At 41.5% G+C, this 16,190-nt stretch overlaps 1 protein-coding gene across 1 annotated transcript in view; it reads right to left on the bottom strand.

Annotated features, from left to right (window-relative positions):
- The window catches only part of DOCK3 (dedicator of cytokinesis 3), a gene marked incomplete at its 3' end in the record, with an annotated part of 615,312 nt that overhangs the window by 40,442 nt on the left and 558,680 nt on the right, over positions 1–16,190 (bottom strand). Inside the window, exons 29-32 of the mRNA XM_080804908.1 lie at positions 14,121–14,196; positions 13,490–13,590; positions 13,167–13,225; positions 10,841–10,989 (exon numbers count right to left, since the gene is read on the bottom strand). Of these exons, the coding sequence (XP_080661034.1) occupies positions 10,841–10,989; positions 13,167–13,225; positions 13,490–13,590; positions 14,121–14,196 (385 nt within the window). The remainder of the gene's footprint in view (positions 1–10,840; positions 10,990–13,166; positions 13,226–13,489; positions 13,591–14,120; positions 14,197–16,190) is intronic.

The following is a 16,190-nucleotide window of genomic DNA, read 5'->3' on the forward strand; positions in this document are numbered from 1 at the left end:
ACTTAAATAAAATTTGGAACTTAGACACCTTAGATACTCTTTTCCCGGTCTAGGGACAAAAAGCAAGGATTCCCTGGAAAGAAAAGTATTTTGAATCCAGAAGAGGCCTTTGCCAATTTTTTTCCTTTTTTCTTAAAAAAAAGCTAATTCAAAAGAAATTGTGTGAGTAAAATACATTTGGTTAGAACTTTACTCTCTAGTCAGCCAGTCACAAAGGAAGCCTGCTGCTGGGCTAGCCCTCACTGTAATGGCTGACATGATTCTGAGTTGAGCAAGTAGGAGTCTTTCCTTCAGATTCTCCTTCAGGGTAAAATGCTCCACTGTCGTCCTCATAGGACCTAAAGCCCTTGGGGCTGCTGCCTCTGCCACTGCCTCATCACTGGGGCCCTTGCATTTGTTATTGGATTCCTAAACTGTAAGGGGCAAGACGGTACTTGTTCCCACCCACTGATCTGCAAAGAACTCAGCAGTGCTCAGCCACTTTTCTAATAAGGTTCCCTGGATTTATTCTGAGGTGAGAAATTAGTTGTAAGTGATGCGAGATAAATATCTTTTAAACCCCTAATTAGTCTATAAAAAATGTGGTATTTGGTATTTATACAGATATTTCACGTAAACAAAAATGGCATGGCTGCTTTTAATGATGAGCTGTAACAGAAGCATTTTCTCATTTCGCATAGGACCAATGAGTCCGAAGGCAATGAAATAATAAAAAAAATAATTGGATTAGGAAATTCATTGAAGGCAATTATGGCTTCTGAAATCCCTTCAGCAGAAAATGAGAATGGATGCATAAATACGATCCTGTTTATAGTAGTCTACTATGTAGCCATGATGGACACTGTCATTCATCTATGTTTGGCCTGATGAGTCAGCTGCTTGAATACGCATTTCAGAGAAAAGAGAAAATCTGAGACCAAGGGTCCTTAGGGATCCATGTCATCTGTCTTTCTCTGTGTGGAGAAGAGGCTTCAGCAGGGACTTGCCTGGGGTCCTGTAAAGTCAGGAAGAGCCAAGCCCAGAGGCCAAGGTCTCTTATTCTCAGTTCAGATCTTATCTTGTCTTACTGGGGTAATCAGCTAGCCACACTCCTCCCGGTGTAAGAAAAGTCTGTTTATAACAAGGGATCTCTTTTCACACATGCAGATACACATAGATTGCATTTTCCAGAATGGGGCAAAGCTAGGGAGGGGACCTGGAGCCGCAGTGAGTACAACAGTGCACACATGGGTGCAGCAGTTCCCTGGAGTTCTCAAAATGGGTCCCTGGGCCAGCAGCATCGGGCAGCAGCATCGGTCACTAGAAATGCACATTCTTGGAGAGCCTGGGTGGCTCAGCTGGTTACATGTCCAACTCTTGATTTGGGCTCAGGTCATGATCTCAGGGTCATGAGATTGAGCCCTGCTGGGTGATGAGCCTGCTTAAGATTCTCTCCCTCCCTCCGCCCCTCCCCCCACTTGCGTGAGTCCATCCTCTTTCTCTCAAATAAATAAATAAATCTTAAAAAAAATAGATACAAATTCTCAGTCTCTCAATGGATCAGAAACTTGGGAAGGAGAGAAGCAATCTGTTTCAAACAAGCCCTCCAGGTAGTTCTGATACCTATTTAAATGTTAGAACTTCTGTGTTAGGCAAAGGAGCTGGTGATGGAAGGCTCTGGGGACATGACTTCATTACTCTCTGCAGTACTGATAAAGGAAGAAGTTATTAGGAGAAACTGAGAAATCCAAAATACGGGAATGCTGAAGATCCATGTATGCACAACCAATGTCTTTAAGTCAAATGAAATGCTAAGTTCTGCAAATATATCGTATCATAATTGGTAATACTGACAATTTCAGGTTTGCAGAGTTACTTTTATCCTATGGAACCAATATTCCTAAAGTGACAAGTGACACCTTGTTACTCATTCATTCAACAAACATCTGTCCTGTGACAACCAGCTGCCTACTTCAGAACAAGATATTTCCCTCTCTCAGTCTACGTTTTCTTGCTTACAAAGCAGTAAGAGAGGTTAACAGTCCTCTTTGATATCCCTGTGTGCTAGCTAGCTCTTGGGAGCACTCCATGAATGTTAGTTTTGATTTTCATCTCCATGAATCTAGCATGTCTCAGGTACCACAATGGGTTCTAAGGAGTAAAAGCACAAGAAACAGCCCTGGCCCCCAAGAGCTAGCTCATCATCTCACAGAGGAGGCAGGGACAACAGCTGACTCATCTCAGCACACTCAGTGCTTGGGACAGCGTACACAGAGAGGGCGGCCTGCAGTTGAAAACATCAGTGGACAGCAGCATTTTGAGAGAAGAGGTGTTGTAAAAACTTAAGGAAAGCTTTTGCTCTTTAATCCAGCAATTTTAGGTGAAAAGTTCACCTAAGCAAATAATTAGGAATGGATATATTTTTTGCAATATTAGCAACAAAAATCTGGAATGAACCTAAGTTTCTAAAACTAGGAGCCTGACTAAAACCACAGCAGTCTAAGCCATGCAATGAAGAGTCTGTGGCCTCCGAACCGACAGTGTGGTACTGCGGAGCGTGAACTGGCAGGAAGAGACAGGGGTGACAAGACGCTACTAAAAATGGAGATTCAAAATCAATACACACAATGGTCCTTGAAACCACAATATACACAATGACTCCATCTTTTAACTTAAAAACTTTGATGTATGGAAAAAAAAAGTCTAAAAATTACATACGTTGCCCCCCACACAAGTTACTAGTTAGGGAGGTTATGGATTAGACTTTTTTTTTATTATAGCTTATTACAATTTTAATTTTTCTACATTAAATAACTACTACTTTTATAATTAGAAAAAATAATTTTAGTAGGTAGGAAGAAGTAGGGGAGTAGTTAACAGGGCCAAAGCTGTGGAAAGCACAATTGGAATCAAGACAAAAAAGTCATTGAATTTTGGTGATTAGAGGGTGATGGGTGATTTTGAAGACAGCAGCTTCAACAGAAGTGGGTACACACTAGACTGGACAGATAGGAGGGTGCAAAGTGGAAAGGGGGGGTGCAAAGACTAGACTACTTTTTAAAAATATCTGATAGGGGCATTTTTCAAAATTCTGGAACAAACAATCCTAAAATCTGTATGGAGCCAGAAAAGACCCTGAATTGCCAAGGAAATGTTGAAAAAGAAAAACAAAGCTGGGGGCATCACGTTGCCTGATTTCAAGCTATATTACAAAACTGTGATCACCAAGACAGCATAGTACTGGCACAAAAACAGATACACAGACCAATGGAACAGGGTAGAGAGCCCAGACATGGACTCTCAACTCTAAGGTCAAATAATCTTCGAGAAAGCAGGAAAAAATATCCAATGGAAAAGAGACAGTCTCTTCAATAAATGGTGCTGGGAAAATTGGACAGCTATATACAGAAGAGTGAAACTCGACCATTCTCTTACACCATACACAAAGATAAACACAAAATGGATGAAAGACCTCAACATGAAACAAGAATCCATCAAAATCCTGGAGGGGAACATAATCAGTAACCTCTCTGACATTGGCCAGAGCAACTTCTCTCAAAATATGCCTCCAAAGACAAAGGAAACAAAAGTACAAATGAACTTTTGGGACTCTCATCAAGATAAAAAGCTTCTGCACAGCAAAGGAAACAGTCAACAAACAAAGAGGCAACCCACGGAATGGGAGAAGATATTCGCAAGTGACACTACAGACAAAGGCCTGATATCCAAGATCTATAAAGAACTCCTCAAACTCAACACCCAAAAAACAAATTATCACATCAAAAAATGGGCAGAAGACCTTTAGAGATACTTCTCTAAAGAAGACATACAAATGGCTAACAGACATATGAAAAAGTGTTCATCACCATTAGCCATCAGGGAAATTCAAATCAAAACCACATCGAGACACCACCTTATACCATTTAGAATGGCAAAAATTAACAAAGCAAGAAACAACAAATGTTGGAGAAGTTGTGGAGAAAGGGGAGCCCTCTTACACTGTTGGTGTGAATGCAAGTTGGTGCAGCCACTTTGGAAAACAGTGTGGAGATTTCTCAAAAAATTAAAAATAGAGCTACCCTATGAGTGGGCAATTGCACTACTAGGAATTTACCCCAAAGATACAGATGTAGTGAAAAGAAGGGCCATGTGCATCCCAATGTTCATAGCAGGAATGTTCACAATAGACAAACTGTGGAAGGAGCCAAGATGTCCTTCAACAGACAAACGGATAAAGAAGATGGGGTCCATATATACAATGGAATATTACCCAGCCATCAGAAAGAAAGAGAATGAATACCCAACTTTTGTATCAACATGGATGGGACTAGAAGAGATTATGCTGAGTGAAATAAGTCAAGCAGAGAAAGTCAATTATCATGTGGTTTCACTTACTTGTGGAACATAAAGAATAGGAGAAGGAAGGGAAAAATGAAGGGAGGGTATCAGAGGGGAAACGAATCATGAGAGATTATGGATTCCAAGAAAGAAGCTGAGGGTTTTAGAGGGGAGGGGGGTGGGAGGATGGGTTGGCCTGGTGATGGATATTAAGGAGGACATGTATTGCATGGAACACTGGGTGTTATACTTAAACAATGAATCTTGGAACTCTACATCAAAAACTAATGACACACTGTATGGTGACTAAAATAACATGATCATCATCATCATCATCAATAAATAAATAAAACAAAGAATACGTGATAGGAAGGTAGCAGCAAGATTTTTCTAATCAGGGATAACAAGGTTTACATGGCTTGCTAGATAACAATTATTCACAATAGTCTTTTGGGGGGAAGGGGGATGGGAAGAGGGAGAGGGAGAGAGAGAACCTCCCCCTTTTAAAGGTTTTATTTATTTTTTTGAGGTGGCTAATTCTGAGACATAACAGGAAAAGGGACTAGAATAGCTAAGACAATATTGGGGGAAAAAAGAACAAATTTGGAGATTCACACCATTTGATTTTAAGAATAACTCTAAAACTACCACAATCAAGACACTCTGGTAATGGTAAAAGATAAGACTTAGATGGAAAGACTAGTGAATCCAGAAAGGGAACTTAACACATATGGTGAACTGATTTTTGACAAAGAATAGTATTTTTTTCAGCAAAAGGTGTTGAACAACCATGTGGGAAAAAGAAAAAAAAAGAGTCTGACCCATACTTCACATCTTATACAAGTGTTACCTCAAAATAGGTAATAGATCTAAATATAGAATTATAAAACCTCTAGAAGAAACACAGGAGAAAAAATTTTGTGGTCTTGGGTTAGGCAAAGAGTTCTCAGATATGACCCCAAAAGCACAGTTATAGAAACTGGACTGCATAAGAATTAAAAAATTTTTTCTGCAGGGTCATAGGGAAGCTCTATTTTTCATTTCTTGAAGAATCTCCACACTGTTCTCCAAAGTGGCTGCACCAGTTTGCATTCCCACCAACAGTGGAAGAGGGCTCCCCTTTCTCCACATCCTCTCCAACACACGTTGTTTCCTGTCTTGCTAATTTTGGCCATTCTCACTGGCGTAAGGTGGTATCTCAATGTAGTTTTAATTTGAATCTCCCTGATGGCTAGTGATGATGAACATTTTTTCATGTGTCTGGTAGCCATTTGTATGTCTTCATTGGAGAAGTGTCTGTTCATTTCTTCTGCCCAGTTTTTAATATGATTATCTGTTTTGTGTGTGTTGAGTTTGAGGAGTTCTTTATAGATCCTGGATATCAACCTTTTGTCTGTACTGTCATTTGCAAATACCTCTCCCATTCCATGGGTTGCCTCTTTGTTTTGACTTTTTTTTTTTTAATTTTTTATTTATTTTCAGCGTAACAGTATTCATTGTTTTTTCACCACACCCAGTGCTCCATGCAATCTGTGCCCTCCCTAATACCCACCACCTAGTTCCCCCACCCTCCCACCCCGCCCCTTCAAAACCCTCAGGTTGTTTTTCAGAGTCCATAGTCTCTCATGGTTCACCTCCCCTTCCAATTTCCCTCAACTCCCTTCTCCTCTCCATCTACCCTTGTCCTCTATATTATTTGTTATGCTCCACCAATAAGTGAAACCATATGATACTTGACTTTCTCTGTTTGACTTATTTCACTCAGCATAATCTCTTCCAGTCCTGTCCATGTTGCTACAAAAGTTGGGTATTCGTCCTTTCTGATGGAGGCATAATACTCCATAGTGTATATGGACCACATCTTCCTTATCCATTCATCCGTTGAAGGGCATCTTGGTTCTTTCCACAGTTTGGCGACCGTGGCCATTGCTGCTATAAACATTGGGGTACAGATGGCCCTTCTTTTCACTACATCTGTATCTTTGGGGTAAATACCCAGCAGTGCAATTGCAGGGTCATAGGGAAGATCTATTTTTAATTTCCTGAGGAATCTCCACACTGTTCTCCAAAGTGGCTGCACCAGTTTGCATTCCCACCAACAGTGGAAGAGGGTTCCCCTTTCTCCACATCCTCTCCAACACACGTTGTTTCCTGTCTTGCTAATTTTGGCCATTCTAACTGGTGTAAGGTGGTATCTCAATGTGGTTTTGATTTGAATCTCCCTGATGGCTAGTGATGATGAACATTTTTTCATGTGTCTGGTAGCCATTTGTATGTCTTCCTTGGAGAAGTGTCTGTTCATATCTTCTGCCCATTTTTTAATATGATTATCTGTTTTGTGTGTGTTGAGTTTGAGGAGTTCTTTATAGATCCTGGATATCAACCTTTTGTCTGTACTGTCATTTGCAAATACCTCTCCCATTCCATGGGTTGCCTCTTTGTTTTGTTGACTTTTTCCTTTGCTGTGCAGAAGCTTTTGATCTTGATGAAGTCCCAAAAGTTCATTTTCGCTTTTGTTTCCTTTGCCTTTGGAGACATATCTCAAAAGAAGTTGCTGTGGGTGATATCAAAGAGGTTACTGCCTATGTTCTCCTCTAGGATTCTGATGGATTCCTGTCTCACGTTGAGGTCTTTTATCCATTTTGAGTTTATCTTTGTGTATGGTGTAAGAGAATGGTCGAGTTTCATTCTTCTACATATAACTGTCCAATTTTCCCAGCACCATTTATTGAAGAGACTGTCTTTTTTCCACTGGATATTTTTTCCTGTTTTGTCGAAGATTATTTGACTGTAGAGTTGAGGGTCCATATCTGGGCTCTCTACTCTGTTCCACTGGTCTATGTGTCTGTTTTTATGCCAGTACCATGCTGTCTTGGTGATCACAGCTTTGTAGTAAAGCTTGAAATCAGGTAATGTGAATTGCACTACTGGGTATTTACCCCAAAGATACAGATGTAGTGAAAAGAAGGGCCATCTGTACCCCAATGTTTGTTTATAGCAGCAATAGCCACGGTCGCCAAACTGTGGAAAGAACCAAGATGCCCTTCAACAGACGATTGGATAAGGAAGATGTGGTCCATATACACTATGGAGTTTTATGCCTCCATCAGAAAGGATGAACACCCAACTTTTGTAGCAACATGGACGGGACTGGAAGAGATTATGCTGAATGAAATAAGTCAAGCAGAGAGAGTCAAGTATCATATGGTTTCACTTATTTGTGGAGCATAAGGGGTAACACGGAGGACATGGGGAGATGGAGAGGAGAAGAGAGTTGAGGGAAATTGGAAGGGGAGGTGAACCATGAGAGACTATGGACTCTGAAAAACAACCTGAGGGTTTTGAAGGGGCGGGGGGTGGGAGGTTGGGGGAACCAGGTGGTGGGTATTAGGGAGGGCACAGATTGCATGGAGCACTGGGTGTGGTGCAAAAACAATGAATACTGTTATGCTGAAAATAAAATAATAAAATAAAAAAATTTTTTTTCTGCAAAAGACACTGTGGTAAACGGAAGACAAGCTAAGTACTAGGAGGAAATATTTGTAAATCATATATTCAAAAAAGGGCTGACATCCAGAATACATATGGATGTATATATATATTAACAATAAGAAACTCAAAACTCAACAATAAGAAAACATAACCCAATTAAAAATGAACACAAGTTTTGCATAATCACTTCACCAAAGATTATATAAAGATGGTAAGCAAATACATTAAAAGATGCTCTTCATGTTGTTTCCTGTCTTGCTAATTTGGCCATTCTAACTGGTATAAGGTGGTATCTCAATGTGGTTTTGATTTGAATCTCCCTGATGGCTAGTGATGATGAACATTTTTTCATGTGTCTGATAGCCATTTGTATGTCCTCATTAGCAAGACAGGAAACAACATGTGTTGGAGAGGATGTGGAGAAAGGGGAACCCTCTTCCACTGTTGGTGGGAATGCAAGTTGGTGCAGTCACTTTGGAGAACAGTGTGGAGATTCCTCAAGAAGTTAAAAATAGAGCTTCTCTATGACCCTGCCATTGCACTACTGGGTATTTACCCCAAAGATACAGATGTAGTGAAAAGAAGGGCCATCTGTACCCCAATGTTTATAGCAGCAGTGGCCATGGTCGCCAAACTGTGGAAAGAACCAAGATACCCTTCAACGGATGAATGGATAAGGAAGATGTGGTCCATATACACTATGGAGTATTATGCCTCCATCAAAAAGGACGAATACCCAACTTTTGTAGCAACATGGACGGGACTGGAAGAGATTATGCTGAATGAAATAAGTCAAGCAGAGAGAGTCAATTATCATATGATTTCACTTATTTGTGGAGCATAACAAATAATATGGAGGACAAGGGTAGATGGAGAGGAGAAGGGAGTTGAGGGAAATTGGAAGGGGAGGTGAACCATGAGAGACTATGGACTCTGAAAAACAACCTGAGGGTTTTGAAGGGGCAGGGGGTGGGAGGTTGGGGGAACCAGGTGGTGGGTATTAGGGAGGGCACAGATTGCATGGAGCACTGGGTGTGGTGAAAAAACAATGAATACTGTTATGCTGAAAATAAATAAAAATTTAAAAAAAAGATGCTCTTCATCATTAATCATTAAAGAGATGGAAATTAAAACTACCATGATACATAACTATGTACCTCTTAGAATGGTTAAAATAGGGGTATCTGGGGGCTCAGTTGGTTAAATGTCTAACTCTTGGTTTCAGCTTGGGTCATGATCTCAGGGTCCTGGGATTGAGCCCTGCATCAGGCTGTGCACTCAGCAGGGAATCTGCTTGAGGATTCTCTCTCTCCCCGTCTCCTTCTGCCTCTCTTTTCCCACTTGTACTCTCCCCCTCTCTTTCCTTCTCTCTCTCAAATAAATAAATAAAAAAAAAAGAATGGCTAAAATAAACATGTAAATAGATGGTATTGAATTCTGGTGAGCATATGGATCAACTATAAGTCTCATACATGCTGTTGGGATTTCAAAATGGTATTGCCATTTTGGAATAAAATTTGATAGCACCTAATAAAGTTAAACATACATTTACCACAATATCTAGCAACCCTATTCCTAGATCTCTACCTAAAAAAATGAAAGTTTATATTCAAACAAAAACCTGTAAAGAAATGTTAGCAGCTATATTCACAATCAACAAAAAGTGGAAATAATGCAAATATCTTTCAAATGACGAATAAACTGCCATGGAATACTACTCAGCCATAGAAAAACCGACATGTGCAACCACGTGGATGAGTCTCTTGATGGCATTACGCTGAGTGAAAGAAGCCAGTCTCCAAAGGCTACAGTTTACATGATTCCATTCACATGACATTCTGGAAAAGGCCCACCTACAGTGGTACAGAATAGATCAATGGTTGCCATAGGTTAAAGATAGGGGGAGGGTTTAACTACAAAAAGGTAGCAAGATGGATTTTTTTTATTGTGTTATGTTAGTCACCAGCAAGATGGAATTTTTAGGAATTTAGAAAATCTTGATTGTGATGGTGGTTACATGACTATGTGTTTGCCAAAATTTACAGAACTATAAATCACAAAGAATGAATTTTACTCTTAATAAATTTAAAAATAAATAAATAAAAATTTTAAAATTATTGTTTGCCTGGTCTGCTCCTCACTGTTATAGTCACTCACTTTAAGATCACTGGTGGGTATTAGGGAGGGACGTATTGTATGGAGCACTGGGTGTGGTGCAAAAACAATGAATACTATTATGCTGAAAAAAAAAAAAAAAGATCACTGGTTCATCCCAAGCCACAGTGTTGGGAGGGAGCTTATTGGGAAGTGGTACAGTCTCCAACCCAATACGGAAATTTCCTAGAGGCCCCCTGGGACTATCTGCTTGACAATCACAAGCAAAGAGGAACTCCCCACCCCCTAAAGCAGGCCAGCCTACACTAGACAGTTCCTGTTGCTAGCAAGTTATTTCTTTTATTAGTTAAAATCAGCTTCCCTACCACTGATCCCTACTGATCCTAGTCCTATTCCCCGGAGCTACACATAGAAAGTCAGGGGCCATCTCCTCTACCTTAGAGGTAGCAAAAGATTTGCACAGAGGTACAGCCTAAAGCTATTTAGTAAGAAGCTAAGGGCTTATTTATACCTCCTGTGCAAGAGTCCATGAAATTCTGGGCTACCCTGAGCCATGAGAAGTCATCCGGTCTTGGTTCTAGTCATAGAAATGCCAGGGAGGGAGGACAACATGCTCCTAGGGCCCTCTCCTGGATGAAGCTGGGAGGTTACAGTCTTAAACCATTCTCTCCTTGAACAGAAAGTTTCTTTCTCAGATGTTCATTTCTTTCCTTTGATTATTTTCTGACCTCTAACTTCATAAAGAAAATCCACAATCAATTCTGGCTGGCAAGGGAAAACCCTTGAGCAGGATTCAAGATGGTCAAACTACAGTCCATTACCAGTGGAACCACATTCTGGCCATTTGGGTCACCTGCCTGGGCAGAGGGGTCCATCCAGAGGAGAGCACCCTGAACACTGCCGGGTGTTGTCTTACCTGTTTGAAGTTGCCATTTTTTCTCTGCTCCCAGTCCATCATGTCATGAAAGATGGGAATCATGATATTCCGCACTTCTGGCTGTGGGACCAGTGTCACACCCAGAAAAGGACCAATCATTCCAGGAATAAAGTGGATCTTATGTTCACCTGAACAACAAAACCCAATATATATTAGTTTATGCTTTCTTTGGTCTCTCTATGGAAGCTTTCCATGTGGGGCCACAGTACCTACTTTCAAATGCCCTGGAAGCGATTGAGAATAAAGCAAATTCTCCCCTATGGCTTTCTGAGATACTCCTTTTCTTGGCTTTTTAGAGTTCATAGATAAAACTGGTCCAGCCCAGCTAAAATAAATGTTCAACAGGCATTTGGTAGGAGACTATCTTTCCAAAGAATTAATGGGAGGTTCAGCAAACTACCTGAAAATCATTCTGAGGTCAAGGAACAGAGTTCACTAATTTAGGCAGAAGAGGATTTGTGAGTAACCCTATGATAGTTCCAGATTTTTCTGTTCAGTGTCGATTTAGCAAGGAAAACCTGTATGTTTCTGCTTAAATACAATACACTATCCCTGGGGTTTCTACCTCTTTTCCAGAGGAATTTAAGTTGTGAGATGTTCATATCCCCTGGTCCAGATGCTAGAGGCCTGAAGTTCATGAGCATTTTCACTGCCTGTGCTCAAGTATGCCCAAGAAGCCTCCTCCTGAGTTAGTAGGAGCCTCCTGCACAACCCTACCCAGACAGAATGGTTTAGAGACTCTGTCTGTACTCCTCCCCATCCCTGTCCCTTGTCTTCTCATTGTACTTCTGATGGCAGCACTGCATCTACTCAGGCCAGCTCAGCACAGCTTCCAACGTCCTTGTGAGTCCTTTCCACGGCAACTGGGTGATGCAGGTTTCCCGGAGACTGGCCTGCAATCTGGGCCATGTTCCCAGAAGGCGGGGCCTGTGCGACAGAACTTTCCTCTTCCTTGCAGTGGTAAAACAGAGTGAGCCATCCTCTAGGGCTCTGCTTTCAGTCCTTCAGAGACTATAAAGGAGATGAAGTATGGGCCTGTGTAATGATTGCTACAGCCAAGTTAAGTCAGTTCTTGAGGACCAGAAAATACCATTTCCACCAGAAAAAAAAAAAAAAAACCAGGCAGGAATGGCTTTATCAGGCAAACCTGGCAACTTTTTTGATTTCTTCCATTGTGAAAGCCTATCTAAGGAGCAAAGGTTAGCTCTGAGGCTGACTCTATATATTCCCATCTTGGTATTTGGTACAGTTTGTTAGCACCTTGTGTTTCTGGGAATTTCAAAGTCAAGTTTAGGGTTAAAATCTATACCTTGATTATGCTGGATGCAGTGTGTAGGAGTATGGAAGCTGGAAAGCCTGCTTGGTGCAATGTATCCTCACTTACAGAGGGAAGCCCTAGTGTTCACTGGCAGGAATACTTCACACCTTGTTTGCTGCTTCCAGGACTATAAGATTTTATGACCATCATTCCTAAGGCCTCAGAGCCATGAGTAACAGCCAGGAAGAGTGACTGCTTCTCTAGCATCCCAAGAGGCCACTTAGAAGCCTCTAGTACCAAAGGCTGGCTCTCCTAGTCAGCAGGGCAATCAAAGGACTCCACCAAACACTGACAATTTCAGGATATTAGAGAAGCTGCTGAAGGAAAGGGAGCTAAAATCAATTTCCTCTAGGGGCTGCAATTCCCTTCTTGCATGCAGTCCTCACGCAGGCAGTGGCAGAAACCTGATCTGCAGGGTCTGAATACCAGAGACCCAAAAAGTGTTCCAATATTTATGAAAACGAATAGCTGCCCTTGCTCGTGTGCGGGGTGTCTGCAAGGTCTCTGCCTCACTTACGAACGATGAACAGCGACGAACGTACAGAACTGCTGGATCCCTGTAACTGTATACCTGAAACTGATATGACACTGTGTGGTAACTCAAGTGGAATTAAAATTTAAAAAAAGATCTATGCTCCTGAACTGCAACATCTGCACTGGGACATGGAAAACGCAGAAGATTTTACCAACATGAGTTCTCAAGCTGGGAAAAACTCCCAGAGCCTTTATATTCTTCTCCTTTTGACTTTAGTTCTCAAAAAAGGGAGTGTGCATATGTATTTCTGGGGTCTTCTCAGCCTAAGTCTCCCTGCCGAGAGCTCTGTGCACATGTGCTGTACCATCCGGCTGAGGTGTTACGTTGAAGATATGTAAAGGTCTCTTGGGACTGAATTAACATCCATAAAACCTGGGAGAAGTTATTAGTCTTGTCACTTTTTATTTGGCTATGCAATATGTGCAAGGGAAAAATAGGGAGAAAAGACCTACCCAAATTCTGCCACATGCTGAACAGTTCATAAGCCATCATCACACGCATGTCCCCATACCTGGAAATAGTAACACAGGAGCCAGCTTTCAGGGGGAGAAAGTTCAGGAAGGCAGGGCTACAAACCCCATAAGGTCAGCACGTCAGCACTGTTTCTAATGCATCCCCCAATACTAAGTCATTTGGCTCTCAACTGAACTCTCACAATTGGCTCCTTGGGAAGCTACCCAGTGAGAACCTTGTGGACGTCTGAGGAGCCTCTCAATTGAAACATAACCCCATCTGGGCATGTGGTAGGGAGGTGAAGAAGAGACATATGTCTTACTTATCTAGAATCTTCTTCCTCTTGGCTGAAGTGATGATTTCTAGCTGAAGGCTTGGCTGATTTATGAACAGAACTGCCAGGCTAAAATAAGAATTCCACACCTAGAGAGACAGAGAAAGAGAAAACATGTGACAGCATGAGTCCTTAACCTTACAAAGAGAGATTCTAAATATATGGATGTAGCACAGAATTCATTTCACAATTTTAAGATCTTGACTTTTTTTTCCTTTTTAAGTATCTTTGCAAACGGAACATTTTTTTTTTTTCTTTCTTGACTCCTTGAAATCCATAGTTTTGATTCTGGCCTAGAAAGCCTACTCCTGGAGGTCTGGCTCCCAGCACCTCCAACAGGGACACTCTAAGGGTATAGCCTACTCACTGTCAAACTTGGAAGTGGTTCAATGCTATGAACATACTAATAAAGCAAAACCCAGTGAGCTTGCCCCAGCTCCCAGCCACCCATCTGACAGCTAGGTAAGCCCTTCTCAATTTCCTGACCTGAAAAATTGAGAGCAAAATAAAATGGTTGTTCTTAGTAAACAAAACAAAACCCAGAAACAAAAACAGTGGGCTTTTTTTCTGGCTTTCTAGTGTTATTACAAAGACAGTGATGGATTTCAGGAGCTCCTACCTTAAAGTCGAAGTCTGTCTCTGTGAAGTTCTTGTGCAGTGCGGAAGACAGGTACTGGACAGTGGTGACTATAATACTGCAGTAAGGGGACAAGGCATTGGTGGAGTTAAAAGACTAATGATGGCATCCAATAGCTTAGCATCTTTGACCTATGAGCAAACACCTTGAGTACAACTTGCTCTCATATAAGATGTGACTATAAAAGAAAGGGATAGATGGCATAAACCTCACAGAAAGCTTATCTTGGAGAAATGCCCCAAAGTTGGCCGCATAGCACAGAACATTGGTGGGTTCTAGGCCTGGCTCTGCCATTACCTGGCCTTGGCACAACTGCTATCTGGGCCTTAGTTTCCCTGCCTATAAGTGTGGATGGGAGGAACTAGTTGGTTCATTAGGATTTCTTCTAGTTCAAAGAGTGATTCTAGTATTTTGAGGACTTCTGGGTAATGAAGGTATGACTATCGGAGGACTTACGGTATAATTTTATTATTTTACTTGATAACAAGGGTTTTTAATGATTAAATCCCTACTGTTGTCACATACTATTATTTCTATCTATAAGCTATTTGTTTTCAGCCTTTGGCCTAGAATATCACTCTCAATTTTAGCCTGGGTACATATAAGGAGCAATGGAAGGCTGCCTTGCTGGAGCCGAAGGCACAGGTTAAAGTAGAGAGGAAATGAAGTGGGACAGGCAGGTGAGGGTTTGACTACAGAGGGCTTTGGGTGCCTGGCAAAGTGCTTACACTGAGCACCCTGGCTTTGGCATAGGAGGTGACAAATTTGAAAGGCAAAATCCTCAAAAGAAGAGGCTGTTACTGTAGGATCAGCTGAGGGCCCTGAAGTACTCCGAGGAGAGCTAAGAGAGAACAAGAAGGAAGGGCGCCTGGGTAGCTCAGCTGGTTAAGCATCTGCCTTTGGCTCGGTCATGATCACAGGGTCTTGGGATTGAGCCCCACGTCGGGCTCCCTGCTCAGTGGGGAGCCTGCTTCTCCCTTTCCTCCCCACTTGTGCTCTCTTTCACTATCTCTGTCGTTATCTCTGTCTCTCTCTCTCAAATAAATAAATAAAATCTTAAAAAAAAGAAACAAGAGGGAATCAAATGGAAAATCCATTATTTGAGGAAAAACATGTGCAACTTTGCTTATAACCATTCTTCTGTTCTGTATAAAATGTTCAGTTTTGAAAAAAGAAAAAAGTACGCTATAAAAGGTAAAGTGGAAACAATGATGGTACATTGCTAATATATCTAACATAGATAATATCACTACATTCTCCAAAATGCCAACATAAAAAGTGGGTGCCTCAGTAAAACATTGGACTCTTGATTTCAGCTCAGGTCATGATCTCAGGGTTGTGAGATTGAGCGCCACATTGGGTTCTGTGCTGGGTGTGGAGTCTGCTTGGGATTCTCTCTCTCTCCCTCTGCCTCTCCTCCCCTACTCACTCTTTCTCTATCTCTCTCTCTCCCAAAAAAAGAAAAAGATGAAGACAAAAGAAAAAAGGAAAGCAGATCAGTGGAAGAAGGCAGCAGGCTAGACCGTGGAGGCCAAGTGGAAGGGGCCTTTACCCAAGTAGAGGGAGACCACATAAGCCATCATCTTACTACCTGCATCACTTGTCTGGTTTGCCAATTAGAAGCACAGGCTAGAAATATGAATGGAACAGACTATCTGGGGGCAGACTAAGAGTGAATTCTGTCGCTGGAGTCAGAAGTGGTCAGAGCCTTACAGCCAGGTCTCGGGTGGGTAATTAGCACTAGCTGTGGGAGGCAGGCAGTGTCTGGCAGACAACAGAAATCAAATCAAATGGAGAACTTGGGAAAACTGCCTGAAACTAGAGAGCCAAAGAGGCCAGTGGTGCATGGAACAGGCCTCCCTCAAGGAGGAATTTTCTCTGGGTATTATTATTTCACATCCTTTACATTCCTTTTCTATCCTTACCATGACATCTCTGCCAGTCACTTAAGACTCCATTTTGGACTATCTTTAACACTTTCTTCATCTTGAACTTATGGTAAATGGTCAAGTCCTGCTGATTGTGCCTCCAAATATTTTTCAAATTTATCCT

The sequence above is a fragment of the Martes martes genome (assembly GCF_963455335.1).
Source record: "Martes martes genome assembly, chromosome: 1".
In the NCBI taxonomy this organism is placed as follows: Eukaryota; Metazoa; Chordata; class Mammalia; order Carnivora; family Mustelidae; genus Martes; species Martes martes.